This window comes from Diadema setosum, chromosome 8 (assembly GCF_964275005.1).
Source record: "Diadema setosum chromosome 8, eeDiaSeto1, whole genome shotgun sequence".
Lineage (NCBI taxonomy): Eukaryota > Metazoa > Echinodermata > Echinoidea > Diadematoida > Diadematidae > Diadema > Diadema setosum.
This window is the reverse complement of record NC_092692.1, coordinates 15,611,584-15,626,261: the sequence shown is the minus strand read 5'-3', so window position 1 is coordinate 15,626,261 and position 14,678 is coordinate 15,611,584. Positions and strand designations below refer to the sequence as shown.

The 14,678-nt window shown below is 41.4% G+C and overlaps 1 protein-coding gene across 1 annotated transcript in view; it reads right to left on the bottom strand.

The window, feature by feature from the left end:
• Positions 1-2,425: 2,425 nt before the first annotated feature.
• Positions 2,426-14,678, bottom strand: part of LOC140232007 (globin C, coelomic-like) — a 98,745-nt gene continuing 86,492 nt past the window's right edge. Inside the window, exons 3-5 of the mRNA XM_072312158.1 lie at positions 11,566-11,683; positions 3,315-3,543; positions 2,426-2,584 (exon numbers count right to left, since the gene is read on the bottom strand). Coding sequence (XP_072168259.1) covers positions 2,426-2,584; positions 3,315-3,543; positions 11,566-11,683 — 506 coding nt within the window. The remainder of the gene's footprint in view (positions 2,585-3,314; positions 3,544-11,565; positions 11,684-14,678) is intronic.

Sequence of the window (14,678 nt, the reverse complement as noted above, 5' to 3'; positions counted from 1 at the left end):
AATTAAACGGATAAAAGTAGCGCACCATAATGCGTGTAGTGGGAAAGAAGAGATGCTATAAATAACCAAGAGGTGGAAATAAGATGAGTGATGAGAATAGCAGCGCCGTGGAGCAGGACACCAGACGATGGAGAGCGATGCCAAACATTATTATTGATTTTCCAGAAACTGTATGGAAGGATCGAGCGCCACGCGGCGGTGTGTGGTAAGTGTTATGGGGAATGACTTGTTCGAAAATATTTTCCGTCTTGCTAATGTCAGAGGGCGTCTTTTGGTCACTTGCCATTACTGTCAAACTCACTGTGGTTGGAGACAGCCGAACAACCACGTGACACTTCGAGTTTTTGCTAGTTTGGCAATTAGTTGCTGTTGTTGTTGTTGTTGTTGTTGTTTTGTTTTTTGTGTGCGGTTTTTTTGTTTTTGTTTTTAGATTGCAAACTACTAAGTCCTGCCTTTCAGCAGTCCCTTCCATTTCCAACAAATTTGATTCGGTATGTGTCATACAAGTGACATCATTTATCACCGTTTATCGTATTTCAGTTCACAATATTTTCCTTGATTACATTGTTGCACTGTTTTGTGTCATTTTTTGTATTCAAATGTTTTATTGTAATTATAGTTTTGTTGAAAATGAAATAAAGGAAATGAAATGAACGAAACGAAATGAAAAGCACTGGACATTATATTGTGCCGAACTGGAGTTAGCCAAGGGAAATGTGACCCATAAAGAACGACAAACTCGGAGAAGATCTTATATAGGAAGAGACTTGGTTGAGATGTATTGTATGTAAAATGCAGATTCTGTGTAAATTGATTTGGAGTGATGCATGCCCTGTAAGTAGTGATTCGAGAGGGGCGAAATCGTTATGACATACCGGCTCGACTGCACCGTTATGGAGAGAACTAGAGTGGTGATCTGATGGGCCTACTTCTGTATCTTATGGAAGGGATCTCGAGGGGTGACGTCACAATAATCACCCTCGCCCTCTCTCTCAATTTTTTTTCTCTCTCATTGTCTCTATCTATCTCTCCCCCTCTCCCTATATGGCAAGACAACTTCGGGTCGTTTCGTACTGCGTTCTAAGATTTCTTAAGGTGAAATAATGCTCGAATATTTCAACAGTGAAGTAAGATTGTCATCGGAGCTCGAAATTCTTACATATATTGTAATTCAAGGTCTTCGGATTCGGCATTAAGGAAAAGAAAAAAAACTCAGCAGGAATTACTACTAGTAAATGCGTTGAGCTGTGTACAACTTCTCGCGATAGGCTAACAAGGACTGAACTTGACGATCGGATTGTTGCGGAATGCCGGTCGCAATAGTCTGGGTGACCTCGAAGAGGCCAACAGGAGGCGCCCTAACGTCTTCGCCACATGTCCGAATGTCATCTCATTTTCTAATACAATCATTTACATGTCAGGCAGCCATCGGCAGCCCGTGGTTAGAATGTTTGCAGCGTCTGCTAATTGACTCATCTCTACAAACGGAATGGGCAGTTACCTCTTCGCTTTGGCATTTGTAGGTCACTACACGGATCATCAGCTCGTTAACATTGCATTGTAGCCGCGGTCGATTGTACGCCCAGGTGTTGACGAGTTTCAGAGCGCGGAGTGATATGAACGATGTAAAATATACGCTGTGGCGTAAAGTCTGAGGAGAGAATCTATTTGTACAATGTGATAACAATTATGATATTCGAGGACCCTAAAACAGTTGTAAACGACGTCATGGTTGAAGGCTTTTGTTATCTAACTCTTTCGATCGTCGCAGTATTTTCTCTGTCGTACAAGACAAAAGTGTGAAACTTTTGGTCAGCCTCCATAAGGGGGCTGGGGTACTATCGGCTGGTGTGGCAGGGGAGGGGAGTGGTCAGGAGGCAGCTAGTTTCGACAGGATGCTAATCGTAATTATGTTTTGGTCATTTCTTAGAATGTAAATCAAACACATATACACGCAGATTTCTCCTTTCTGGCGGGTTGGGGGCACCTGACCGGCCCCAACTGCTTTTTACTTCCGTAGCTGTAGCCATTTCATTCGTGTCTGCATAACTTACTATATCTCAAGACCACACAACATAAGTGAGCCGCTTTCACAAGAATTACTGAGACTGATTGAAATATCTTATGTGTCAATTACCAACGGGGAAACACGAAAGAAAAATGAAATAAAGGAACCATATCACTGAGGTGGTTAACGATATAGCAAATGTACAGCCGTTTACAAGAAGTAAAAATCACTTTTCTTTAAATGATACCATCAGATATATAACAATATAATTACAGTAATTTCGATATTTACAAGTCTCTGAGTTCACAGGTGAGTAAGAATCGCACAGAAGGGCGCCACCATTGGTGCTATCAAAAAAGACAACAACACAAAAACACAAACAAAACAAACAAACAAAGAAAATAAAAGCGAATCCCTCTAGAGGGCGTCATCTTTCGTTGGGTCCATTTCCTCCATCTCTTCCAGCAATATCCTGGTCATGTATGTGTAAAATGTCGCCCATGCTTCTCTCATCTTGGGCGTGAACTTGTCCCCGAAGTGGTTGCCTAACGTATCGAGCAGGACGCCACCTAAGTCCTGGAAACGGAAATCAGACAAGGGTGGCTGTGTTGAATACCATTTAGTTGCGGACATGATGTCATTCGCTATCGTACATTTCACTTTAACCACTACTACCACGAGTTTACACATATATTCCAGATTATTATACAATCTTTTCTGCAGGTGCCTACACCGAAGCAATATAAGTCAAATATATAATCAAATTGTCTCTTTCGTTTTACCATAACAAAAGTAGATCATTCCTTGAAATGTCCTTCACTTTGTTTACTCCGTTAGTAAACGTTACGAAACATTACCGTGATGAAGCAACACAATTTGTTACCTATGTATAATAGGAAAGCCAAAGAATTATCATTGTAATAATGGAGTTTTTTCTTTCTAATCTCAGTATTGCTAGGGTAAGAAGATGATTTGAAAAAATAAAACATTTTCTCTTTCATAGATTATCTAGGTAGACTTACCCCCCCCCCCCCCCCAGTTTATTCTACTCTACAGCTAGAAATCACAACAATGAGGGGCAGGGCAGTCCTTTTGAACAATCATCAAAGTGTGCTGTCATAGCCATGGAAACTGGCTCTAAACAACCTCACCTAGTCCAGTGTGATAACATTGTACTCTCGTTGCTAACCATGCTTGCAACTGGCTCCAACCCTAGCTATAACAAAAGAGTGTGACATCATCACTTACTAAATAGGTATTTACTATATTGCACGGAATATATATTATTAGGTGAAAGGGAAGGAACCTCAAAGTAATGGGCGGGCATCCTCAGCTTGTAGTGGGTGTTGGCCGTGTTGCGTAGCAACTCGTCCAGGATGTCGGGCTGGTCGATGTTCTCCACCATGGAGTTGAAAGCCGCCATGACCCTCAGCGCATGCGCCTTCATCTTCTTGCTCCTGGCCAGCTCGTTGAAATCTGTGATGTCACGGAGCTTCTCGAACATGTCCTGGGAGCTTGGATATGCCTTGAACAAGCTGCAAGGATTTAAACAAAGATACATAATTACTGGATTAACTATTTTCATTTTATTCATCCATTGCTGACATCTATACAGTGCATTCCCATTATAACGAACACGGTTATAACGAAATTTTCGTTACAACCATGGAGCTGCTAGCTCAATAATGAAAGCAATAACATATTAACAGGATCCTGACACAAATAGCTTTACCATGACGATTAGTACTTTGTAACGCGGTAAATGAGACAAATCGCCATATCTTGTTGGGGAAAAGGTGTATGTATTTGCACAATAATGAAGGTAGAGGTGTTTGGACAACTGTTATTATTATAATCAATGCACGTGTATTTTGATATCACGCAAGGTTCTCTTATGCTCCTTTAAATATCTGAGCTGTCAAATATAGTTGAGTTCACTACAGGAGACTAAACCTCGTCATTCGCGATACTTGCTCGGCAGAGGTACCAATTAACGTCGCTTCGTACAGAATTTTTACCAGCTAACGAATTGACTCTTCTTTTATTCATGTCGAGAAAAGACACTTTTCTAAAATAAGAATAAGGATGTTCGATCTGTAAACTTTCTTGAAAGATTCGGCAAATCGAGCAGTAGTTCAGTTGAGTATATTGTAAGAAAAGCAGAACAGTTGTTACGGGATATAATCCATCACTTCCCCTCGAAAAGAATACAATAATCTTAGTCGTTAGTGGACGGAATTCCTGCTGTTTCGGGGGTTCATCGGCCATCCATGCAGTTTTCAAGTTTTTCATACCGATCGGAAAAAGGAGGAAGTGTTGCTTTAAGCAGATGAACCGTCATTTCGACCTTGAACATGAGCGAGTACCTCGTTGACTTAATGAGTAAAGCGTCTTGGGCTGGGCTCATTTCAACGTGCCCCATGCTCGCTGCACTTACATCTAGGGTGGTGTCACCGGTCAGCGAGCAAAGTGCGGCTTAAATTGTCTAAGCTATCGAGAACCATAACAGATCAGTTGTTTGACGATTAGTTGCCGCTTTATAGGTTTGTGCGTTTGTTTGTTTGTACGCGTGTTCGTTTGCTTCGCAATTATTTTTCGACCACTGCATTTAATTCTTTTGAGATATTCGTACGATGTGTACTAAGATTATAAACATCATGCACTTTTTAATCCTACACTTGATATGAAGTTCCGTATTATACATCTACTAATACACTGATATAACTTATGGCTAACTTTCTACGAGCATCACGAGGCAGAATCATTCACAGACGAACTCGGGACAGTGGGAAATCTGCAAATACAATTGTTTCTGTCGACTTAAAGGGATAGTATAGTATTGGTCGAGGTGAGGATTCAGCCTTTAAATTTTTGCTATACTTTGAATAGCAACCACTTTATGAACTGTTTAAGGGCATATATTTTCAAGAGGAATTAAAAGTTCATTTGCTGAAAATCGGTTTTGAAGTGGCCGAGATATCCAAAAACAGGGTAAAACAAAGCAATCCTAATAAAAAGTTGGTCACACCTTTTATTAGGACTGTTTTGTTTCAGATATGGCAGCTATTTCAAAACCAATTTTCATCAAAGAAACTTTCAATATGGAACTCATTGAATGATGACCTTAAACGCAGTTCTTCTCTACAATGTTTTAAATCATCTTATAAAAAATGTTCTTCTCGCAATGTACCACTCGAAATAGAAATTACGCTTTTGTTTTACTGTTCCCAACTCCTCAACACTGTATCTCATCGCTTTTCTTCTCATCTCTCTTTCCTCTACTCTTCCTACTCGGGCACCTTATTCTTTGTTTTGTTTTGTTTTGTCCTTCTTTCGTCTTTATACATTCCACCTTGTGTTGTCCTTTTTGGTCAAATGACATTTAAAATACTTTAAAGATTTACATTATTTGTTCTACCTGTGTATAATTGTTCCGTTCCTTTCTTTAGTTAAATAAAAACGTTACAAGGCATATTATGTTCAGAGGCCGTTGTCCAAGTCAAGCGTTTTGCTTATTAATAACGGTCTCCTCCATCTGTACACTTAAAGATCTGTAATGATATTTATGTATTATTTCACATGATTATATATTTGTAATACGACATTTTGTTTATATTTTCATGACTTGTGAATGATATGTTCGACATTGTTATACTTATCTTCTGTTATGTACTAGTGGAGAAATAAAACTTACTGAAACTGAAACCGAAATTCCTCTTAAGAATATATGCTCTTTCATATTTCATAAAAGATTTCTCATTATCTCAAAAAAAAAAATGTTGGAAACCTGAAGTCCCATCCAAACTGAAAGTGAATCTCCCCTGCTAATCATAATAATCGGGGAACAGGACTGGCCCCAGGGCAGCACTTGGCAAGAAAGGAGCTGACAGGAGAGTGAGTGAGTGAAAGAAAGAGGACGGGGAGTGATGGGGAGGAGAGATGGAAGGGGGAGAAGAAGATGAAGGAGAAGATGGAGAGGGGGGGGGGGGGAGAGAAGGGGGATGAAGAAGTAGAGGTAGAGTCATCTTTAACTAGGGAAAACGGGGCCGAGTAATGGCTTTGTCGAGTGAGAATGCCAAGGACGCGATGGTTTCCGCTAAACTTGAACACGTGTTGATTGAAATACAATGCATCACTGTCTGGCTTTCCCTTATTGCTTCTCGACTTCTCCTTTGCTATGAAATGTGTGAATATTCCATTGTTATCCCCATGTAAGGTTAAGTACAGTATCTTAATCCGTCTGACTATTGCGTAAATATAGACAAGCAGGTCTCCTTTTTACTGTTTTTACCAATCGCTATCGCGACTTATCATGACATGGCGATAGTTAGTCCATAGTAAATTTAGACAAACGAAAACCATTTCACAAAGCGACTTTTTTGTTCTAGTGGTCTTATTTTTTCCTCCATGAAGGTTTATTTCAATCCCTGTCAAAAAAAAAAAAAAAGTTATGCGTTGAAATGACGTGAAACGTATGGAAAGTCTTTTTTTGTTCATATGGTGCTGGCAATATGTCTCCCAGACTGCATTCTGCGTTTCTCTGAAAGCAGCATGGCGCAGTCAGAACGCATTGGCATCAAAAACATGGTGAAAAGAGTTTTCTTGTTGTTGTTTTCATGCGGGAGGGGGATCAATAGGCGGAAAAGGAGGGCGGTTATCGAGCTTCGTATTTGTTGAAGGAAAGAACATGCTGCCACATACATGCAGTATATATTATGTTATTGTTTGTTGTTCCTCTCCCTGGCTGACTTCAGCAAATGTTTGATTTACTGCATTATCAATTCATATGTCCAATATTTGTAAACTGTTAAAGTGAATTTAGGTATTTCAGAACGCCATCCTTTTTTCGACAGCATTTCATTTGAAAATGTTAATTTTTAATTTTGAACTATGCAACCGCGGGAATTTAAACTACATGTCATTATGAAGTTAATGAGCCAAAAAACTAGTCATTCTTAAACCCGGATGTCACCGAGCAGTATGGATGAATTATGAATATTGTTAACGATCAACAATCACTGTACTGAGCATAATGACATCGCCTCTGTGTGCGAGACAGGCACACAACGTTAATGTGACTCATAAACTCCGCGTAATTTGAAATCATGCGCGCGCAGGTGAATGAATAAGGACACTTCACCTTTCCGAGCAAGCCTTGCGTGCGACTTGCGAAGAACAATTTTTACTACCCGGAGGCCCCCGAAGATGACCCGCACATGACAGTACCTAGCACGTATCTCACCCGTAGTCGCCAGGAGGTGCGCACACAAATCTTTTCACCCGCAACCATGTTTAGGCTCTGTCACACCTTATCCGAGCAAGCTACGCGGACAAATTTCTGAGGGCGGACAAGGATTTGGGCGAGTCAGTGCATGTACGTGTCTTACTTGCTGGACGCGTTCTACTTAAATTCTACTTGCGGGTATACTGTGTGACCTGTGTGCCAGGCACGTGGGGGCTGACAACTAAGTGAAGGAATTCCTCTGAAGGAATGGCAGAAGTCCCACAGAATGTCATTATCTTGGCTGCATACGGGGACTGCGAAGTACCTGCGTGGGAGTTGCCTATACTATACGAGGTGCTGCCGCTAAGGGCCTCCTACTGGCGTTCTGCGTGGACCTCTCCGGGCATCCCCGCGACTCACCCGCACAAAGTTTTGGTCATGCTCAAAACTTGGCTGCGGTTAAATCGGACTTGCGTGCGCACCTCTGGGCAACTACAGGCGAGATACGCGCTAGGTACTGTTTGGTGCGGACCAACTGCGGGGAGCTCAGTGTAGCAAATTTGTTTCCCCGCAAGACAAGCCGCAAAACTTCCCCAGACACAGCATGACAAGGCCTTGAGCATGCTCAAAACTTGTTCAGAGTGAGTCGTGCGGGTTCGCTCGGAGAGGTACACGCAGGACACCAGTAGGAGACCCTTCCTGGCAGCACCTCGCAGGCAACTCCAACGCAGGTAATTCTCAGTACCCGTAAGTCGCTCGTAACAGAAAACGGATTGGCTTCAAAGCTCTCACGCAGGTCACACGGAATACACGCAAGTAGAGGGTAAGTAGCACGCGTCTAGCAGGTAAGAAACAAGTGCGAAACTCGCAAACATTCTTCTCTGCCCGCGAAAAAAATATCCTGCGTGCTGGAAAATCCCTCCTCGCAACAAGCCGGGGTTGCTTGCCCGGAAAGGTGTGCCACGGCCTTTTAAACTTCAAGACGATACACACTCAGTTCGAGATATGTATATGGATTTAAAACTTCGAGTCAACTTTTGGGTTTGCTAAATCACTAAACTGCCTTCTGATACAGTCCTGGACAACGAATTGTGATCTAATTCCCAAACATTATTTTCGTAAAGAAGCTCTGTGGTGTTATCAAATTATGACATAAATTTCACCACCTGGTAGCCTGGTGTAAACCGGAATTCTCCCCTCACTGTTGAAAGGTTCCTTATCCCTTAACCGTCTGTATGGATCCTCCAGTGACTGGTTATTCCAAGGAGGTAGAGGCCCTACTTCCTTCCAAGGAGGTATACCTCCTTGATAATTCCATGATGTCCATACCAATAGCTGCTGCACAGGGCCATAGACATAAGTTTGCAAACTGTCACCCAATTTTTCAGTCAGTACCCACTTTACACCTATGGGACGGCCATTTCTGTCTTCGCGGGGATTAGAAAACAGGTACGATGATGGAAGTGGGTCCCCCAGGTGTTGTGTTATCACACGATTGTGTTCCCGCAGATTCCAGAGACTCTTGTTTGCACAATATCGAATAGCTGAACACGACTGACGAAAGATGGACTGAAACCCGGCCAGATGGGAAATGGTGTCGGTATCCGCGATCGTTAACCCTGTCCATACCTACGGGCGACATTTGGTACGCAATGTCAGCAGCGATCTTAGAGAGATGTTCTGGAAGAGTTCAGTGGGATACCGTGGAAGATTGGTAGGGAGGTCCTGGTGTAAAAGTCAACACTGGGCAGTACTGCCTGCCATGTCCTTTTCACCAGGGGCCGTGGGGAGCTGCAGGGGAAGAGGGGTGGGTGGGGGCTGTAGTGAGATGATTTTCCCCTCCTTCCCCCGATTTTCCGGAGTTGTCTTTCAGAGCTAAAAGTGTGGATGGCCGGGGGGGGGGGGGGGAGGGGGTAGAGGGGCAGCAGCTCGATCCCCAGCTCCGCGATTCCGCTGCCCCTGTTAACAACAAGGCAACATGAGCTCCTCGATCCTTCCGTTGATGCTCAAAAACAAATCAGACCATACTTTCCGTCATTTTCTCGTTACCATCTTCCTCACCTCAGCCCCACGGGAATAAATAGAAACTAGTCGTTTTCTCCTCTTAGTTTGGAGTGACAAGAAAGCAGGTAACCATGTGCTCTCAATCAAAAATCGTTGCATGGCATCGATAATAACCTGAGACTAACAGTCAAGTATTAAAGTTGGCCCCTACAACCAATCGGATCAACTATATGGGAACGGAAAACGGGGAGAATTTATTTAGAAAGACTGGAGAAACATCCGGGATAAATGGAAGGAAAGGAAAATATTCGGAATAGATGAATTACCATGCACGTAATTCACGATAGCTATAATCAATGTAGTGGTTTCCAGAGCGCGGATGTCGTCCAGTGCAAATACTAGCTATTCTGAACAGAGAAGTAAATCAAAGAGAAAACAAAAATCATCGGAAGCAGTAGATTGCTCTTGATAAGCTTTCAGTTATGGCAATCTGGGGTCATCTTGGGGGTGTTTCATTATGATATATCCCAGTTAGATGTCCTTTTTTTGTCTCTGTGTGAAATTTGGCCTGGAATTGCAGCTGAATCAAGCGATTCTGCTTCCACTATTCAGTGTGCCCGTATGGCCAAAGATTCGGTCAACATACAAAGGTCCGTTGATTGGAGGTACGTGTTACATTGGCCAGGTGAAAAATATGAGGAATCGTGGAGATCCAGAGAGGAGATAAGATAAAAATGAATAATGCAGAATTCACTCCAGATTGGAAATCTCAGCTAGCGTATTCTACCAGCGTGGATATGTTCATTCACTCTCGCTATTAGTTAGGATCACGCCTTCCCGATATCTCTGCTAAACGCAGAGTTGGTACCATGGGTTCAGGCCATATCAAGCAATGATAGACTATTAACTGATTTAGCCGACCAAAAGTTAGAATTTACCAAATACATTATACGATTTCGTATTGTATCATACCAGGTGTTTCGAGATCAGCAGCTATTGTTATTTGCGTTTGTTTGTTTGTTTGTTTGTTTTGCTATTGACCCTAGGATTGAACACATCAAAACAAAATTGAAATCTCTCGTAGAACAAAGGTCCAATGATTACACTCCGCGAGGGCAGTCTATTCATTAAGTGTCCCATCATCGGGATCAACAAATCAAATCTTGTGTTCTTATATAAATCATTGACTACATTCTCGGTTTTTCATTCATGAATATGCATCATAGTTTATTGCAGCAATCACCTAATTCAAAACCCATTGAATTTTAGGAATTACATTAGCGCTTATGCATAATCTTAACTCGGAAACTCTGTTATAATAAGATCGCCGGGACCGCCGACTTTTTCCTCGTTATAACCAGTACCTCCTTGTAAACATACTAAAAAAAAGAGAGACCGGCTAAAAACGGTTATGGAAAATCGGGACTGCCGAATTCATCTCATAAGAGCGACGTACCTTGATGTACAAGCGAGCTCGCTATAACGAGATTTCCCTGAACATATTTCATGAACCTGCGTCAGCAAGCAAGAGGAGCTTCTGAAAAAAAAAAAGACGCGGGAATTTTGAAAAGATGACATGCCCTTCCTTGCAAAAGCTGAGCAGATTTTCAGATTAATCCTGCATCATACGCCTATGAATAACGGAGTAACTGAACCAACCATAGCGGACAAAACAGAGAATTATCTGATATGTGTTGGTGGCAAGAAGACAATCATGAGAGGAGTGATAAGGGATATTTGTTGAGAGAGGAACGAGAGAAGTTGGGGTCATCCCAAGAGCTACACAGCCAGGAGTCACGAGACCCATGTACGAGCTAAATACTGAAAAAAAAAATGTCTGTGAGTCGTACACCCATGAGTCATATAAGGATACTAAAGCCCAAGAGTCATGCAGCCCACGAGCTAGCTAAACATCAGTTGGGGGCTGAAACGGACCCACGAGCCTGGCACTAAGTAAAACAGGTACATGAGCTAGACACTTTAGGCAAATAAGGCCCACGAGCTCGACACAAAAAAAAAAGTCCATGAGCTCTACACTGCCTATATTATTACTGGTTTATAACATGTATAAGATGACGTTGTTCATCCTCCGAGCTCTTGGTGTCGAGCTCTTGGGCTTCATTAACATGTAATGTCGAGTTCGTGGACTTTTCCTTGTGTCGAGATCGTGGACCTTTTTAACTTTGTTTCTAGCTCTTGGGCTGTCTGACTCTTGAGCTGTATAACTCGTGGGTAGCATGACTCAAGGGCTGACGTGTGACTCGTGGAGTGTATGACTCGTGGGTGGGGTGTCTAGCTCGTGACGTGCACCCGAGGAGTTTTGGCTTACTTGATGAATAAGGCGATGCCGACGTTAAGTTTGTCCTCCAAGACCAGGTTCCATGATTTCTGAATGAGGTTCTTCTGCTGCTTGGTCAGCCCTGTGTTCTCATCCGGGGTGTCATCATCTACATTTACAAAACAAATATAATTTCTTAGGCGTCAATGTAGTTGTAAACGTCAATAACGTTAAATAGCAATCAGTGAAAGTATAAAAGCGTCATTCCTTCAAGCTGGGACAAAGCAAATACTTCTTCCCCCCCTCCCTCCCCATTTCTTTTTCCTTCTGTTTTTTTTTTTTTTTTTTTTTTTTTTTTGGGGGGGGGGTTCTTTGATTACTCCCCCTTTAGCACTAAAGCAGGTACATTGGCTGGATGTATAACTTGGTATATATACATCTTAATCATTGTTAATAAATGGCATTCCGAAAAAAAAAAATCGCCTTTGAAGAGAGAAAAAAAGGTTGGAAAGTTTGGTTGACCATTATAGGTGACGTCTCATGACTCAATACTATGCCTTGAATAAGAGGTGCGAACTGAGATCCGCGAAGTTGAAAGTCTGATATGCTGATGATGTCATCACATGCCAACTTTCCACTAATCGTTTACTGAGAAATGACTTAAATTCAATTTTTATAGTTCAGTAAGCTGTAAAACATAATGTTACTCCTGGCTGAACAACTTCAAAATAATGATCAGTCATGATATATCAGAATCTGTTATATCAAAAACCCCTGAAAGTTCAAAAGTTTAGGCCTATGTGTACAAACTTCTATAAGGCACGTTGTGAGGGGGTGCTATTATAAACTCATTATTTGCATAATATTGACTGCTCAAGAACTGCTTGGAATTTAGCGAAACCTCACAATTGTTGTTATTCAACATCTTTTTATGAATAAACAATGTGACATAAAGGCCTACATAGGTTGCCTCCTTGATGAGACAGGAGACACAAGGCAAAGACAAATGACAATACAGAATAACAGATAAATACATCTTACATAATAAAAGACACACTCGACAACTACAGTTACACAATTGTAAAAAAAAATATATATATTATTATACAGAAACGAATTAAAATATGCAATATTTGATTCTGATTTGATCGAAATTTCTCTGATTTATAATTAGACTCGATTTGTATTGATCCGGAATTCCTCTTGAAGGTGCTACCAGAACAGAACGCACAAACAGGGCCACGCATACACCTATTCGCATCGACACATCTGCGGTGTATATTGTCGTGATATCTTCCCCCATCTTACGAGGGTACAACGACCTGGTCGTAATGGGTACTTGATGGATGAGGAGGGCAAGCCTGCCTTGACGGACACTAACGGGTCCTTGAGCTTTGATTCGGTCTTGAGATAGACCTGACCTAGTATTCCACGTGGCCTTTAATTGATACGGCACGATCTGAAAAAAGAGTATTCCAGGTGGGCGTACGTTGGACAAATCTCAAGGAAGGTGAAGGACGATCCTCGTACCTCAGTCATTAACGCCTGCATGATATGAATAAATGGGTCAACTAGTAGATAGATAACCCATAAAAACAGTTCCATGACACTTGCTCCTGCGACAATTGCTCCCATGAAGTATCTGCACGCTATATAAGCCAATCATAAATTCTACCCACAAATATAATCCTGTAGTCATTGTGGTCATAATTCTAATCCTTATATACATCAAACTGAACCTAAAACCCTATCACAACACTAACCCTAACCATGAGTCCTTGAAGAAAAGACCGGAGCGATTGTCGCAGGAGCAGATATGTTATTTGTCACCATAAACACATGCATGTTATTGCCTTGTGCCGTTTGTGCAATATATTTAGAAAACGTCACTACCTGAAAAGGAGTTGAACTGTTAGATATTCTTAGTAAATGAAACACTCAAGTTCTTCAATAAAATGAGTTAGATACTTTGTCAATGGGTCAGTTAGTAGGTCAGTTCATTAAAGGTCATATTGGTCATTAAACTACGGAGCATATGCCGTTCGTATTGTCCTCTCCATGCACGTTTCTTGTCAGTGAATTTGTCTATTCGTTTCACTGTGCAGTATGTTATGGCAATTAAAAGCGGCATCGATCAACACCGACGATCGTCCTGAAACTGTTTTCACATGTGCAAAAGGCAATGACTGAGGGTTCACCTTCGGAGTAAGGTCTTTGCCTTTTGCAAATGACATCATTGCCTGTCAAAAACCTAAAAATGGATGAAAATGGAGCTGTCCCCATCACACACATCGCCGCGCTATGCACTCCATTCCTCTGCAATCAGTCACTCATACACTTTCTTCTTCATCATGCCTAAATACCTCATCAATTGTCTTTTTCAGTCCTGAATAGTATGCCTGCAATGTAAAATACCACAGAATTTATTTCTGATTGCTTTTTTTTTTCTTCTTCTTGTTCCTCTTTATGTCACGAAAGTTACGACATTCCTCCAAATTGCCGACGGAATTTAAAAACAAAAAGAAAACGCTTCACTCTCCAAGGAATTCTTCATGTATTATGTTATTTTACGCATTATGCGTTGGTCGAGAAAAACAAAAATCCCAAAACGAACAAACAAAGAAAGAAACAAAGCCAAATTTAATTGAACTCCCTCTTTACGTTACAAAGTCTAACTCATTTTGTTGTTTTCTTGTTTGTTTGTTTGTTTGTTTGTTTGTTTGTTTGTTTGTTTGTTTGTTTGTTTACTTGTATGTGTGTGTGTGTGTGTGTGTGTTGTTGTTGTTGCTGTTTTGTTTTGCTGGTTTTGTTTGTTTGTTTGTTTGTTGGTTTGTTTTTTTTGGGGGGGGGGGATACATCCGTATCCTATACAAACGTGCATGACCAATAAAGTAGAAAAGTACAACGTTTTGACCCCAAAGGCGTTATATCTATAGTGTCATAAACAGCAAACAGCTACGACCTCGGACACAATAGCGACGATATACGTCTTCTATATCCACAAACAATACCAATGAACTCAAGAGCAGTAACAGCAAAAATGAAGTCTGACTGACAAAGCTATAGGGGGAACCTAAACAACTCGATAGACACTTCTATTGATACCAAAGTAGGTAGTACCTATTGGACGCTGACACATCACAACAAATTCCCATCATTACCGT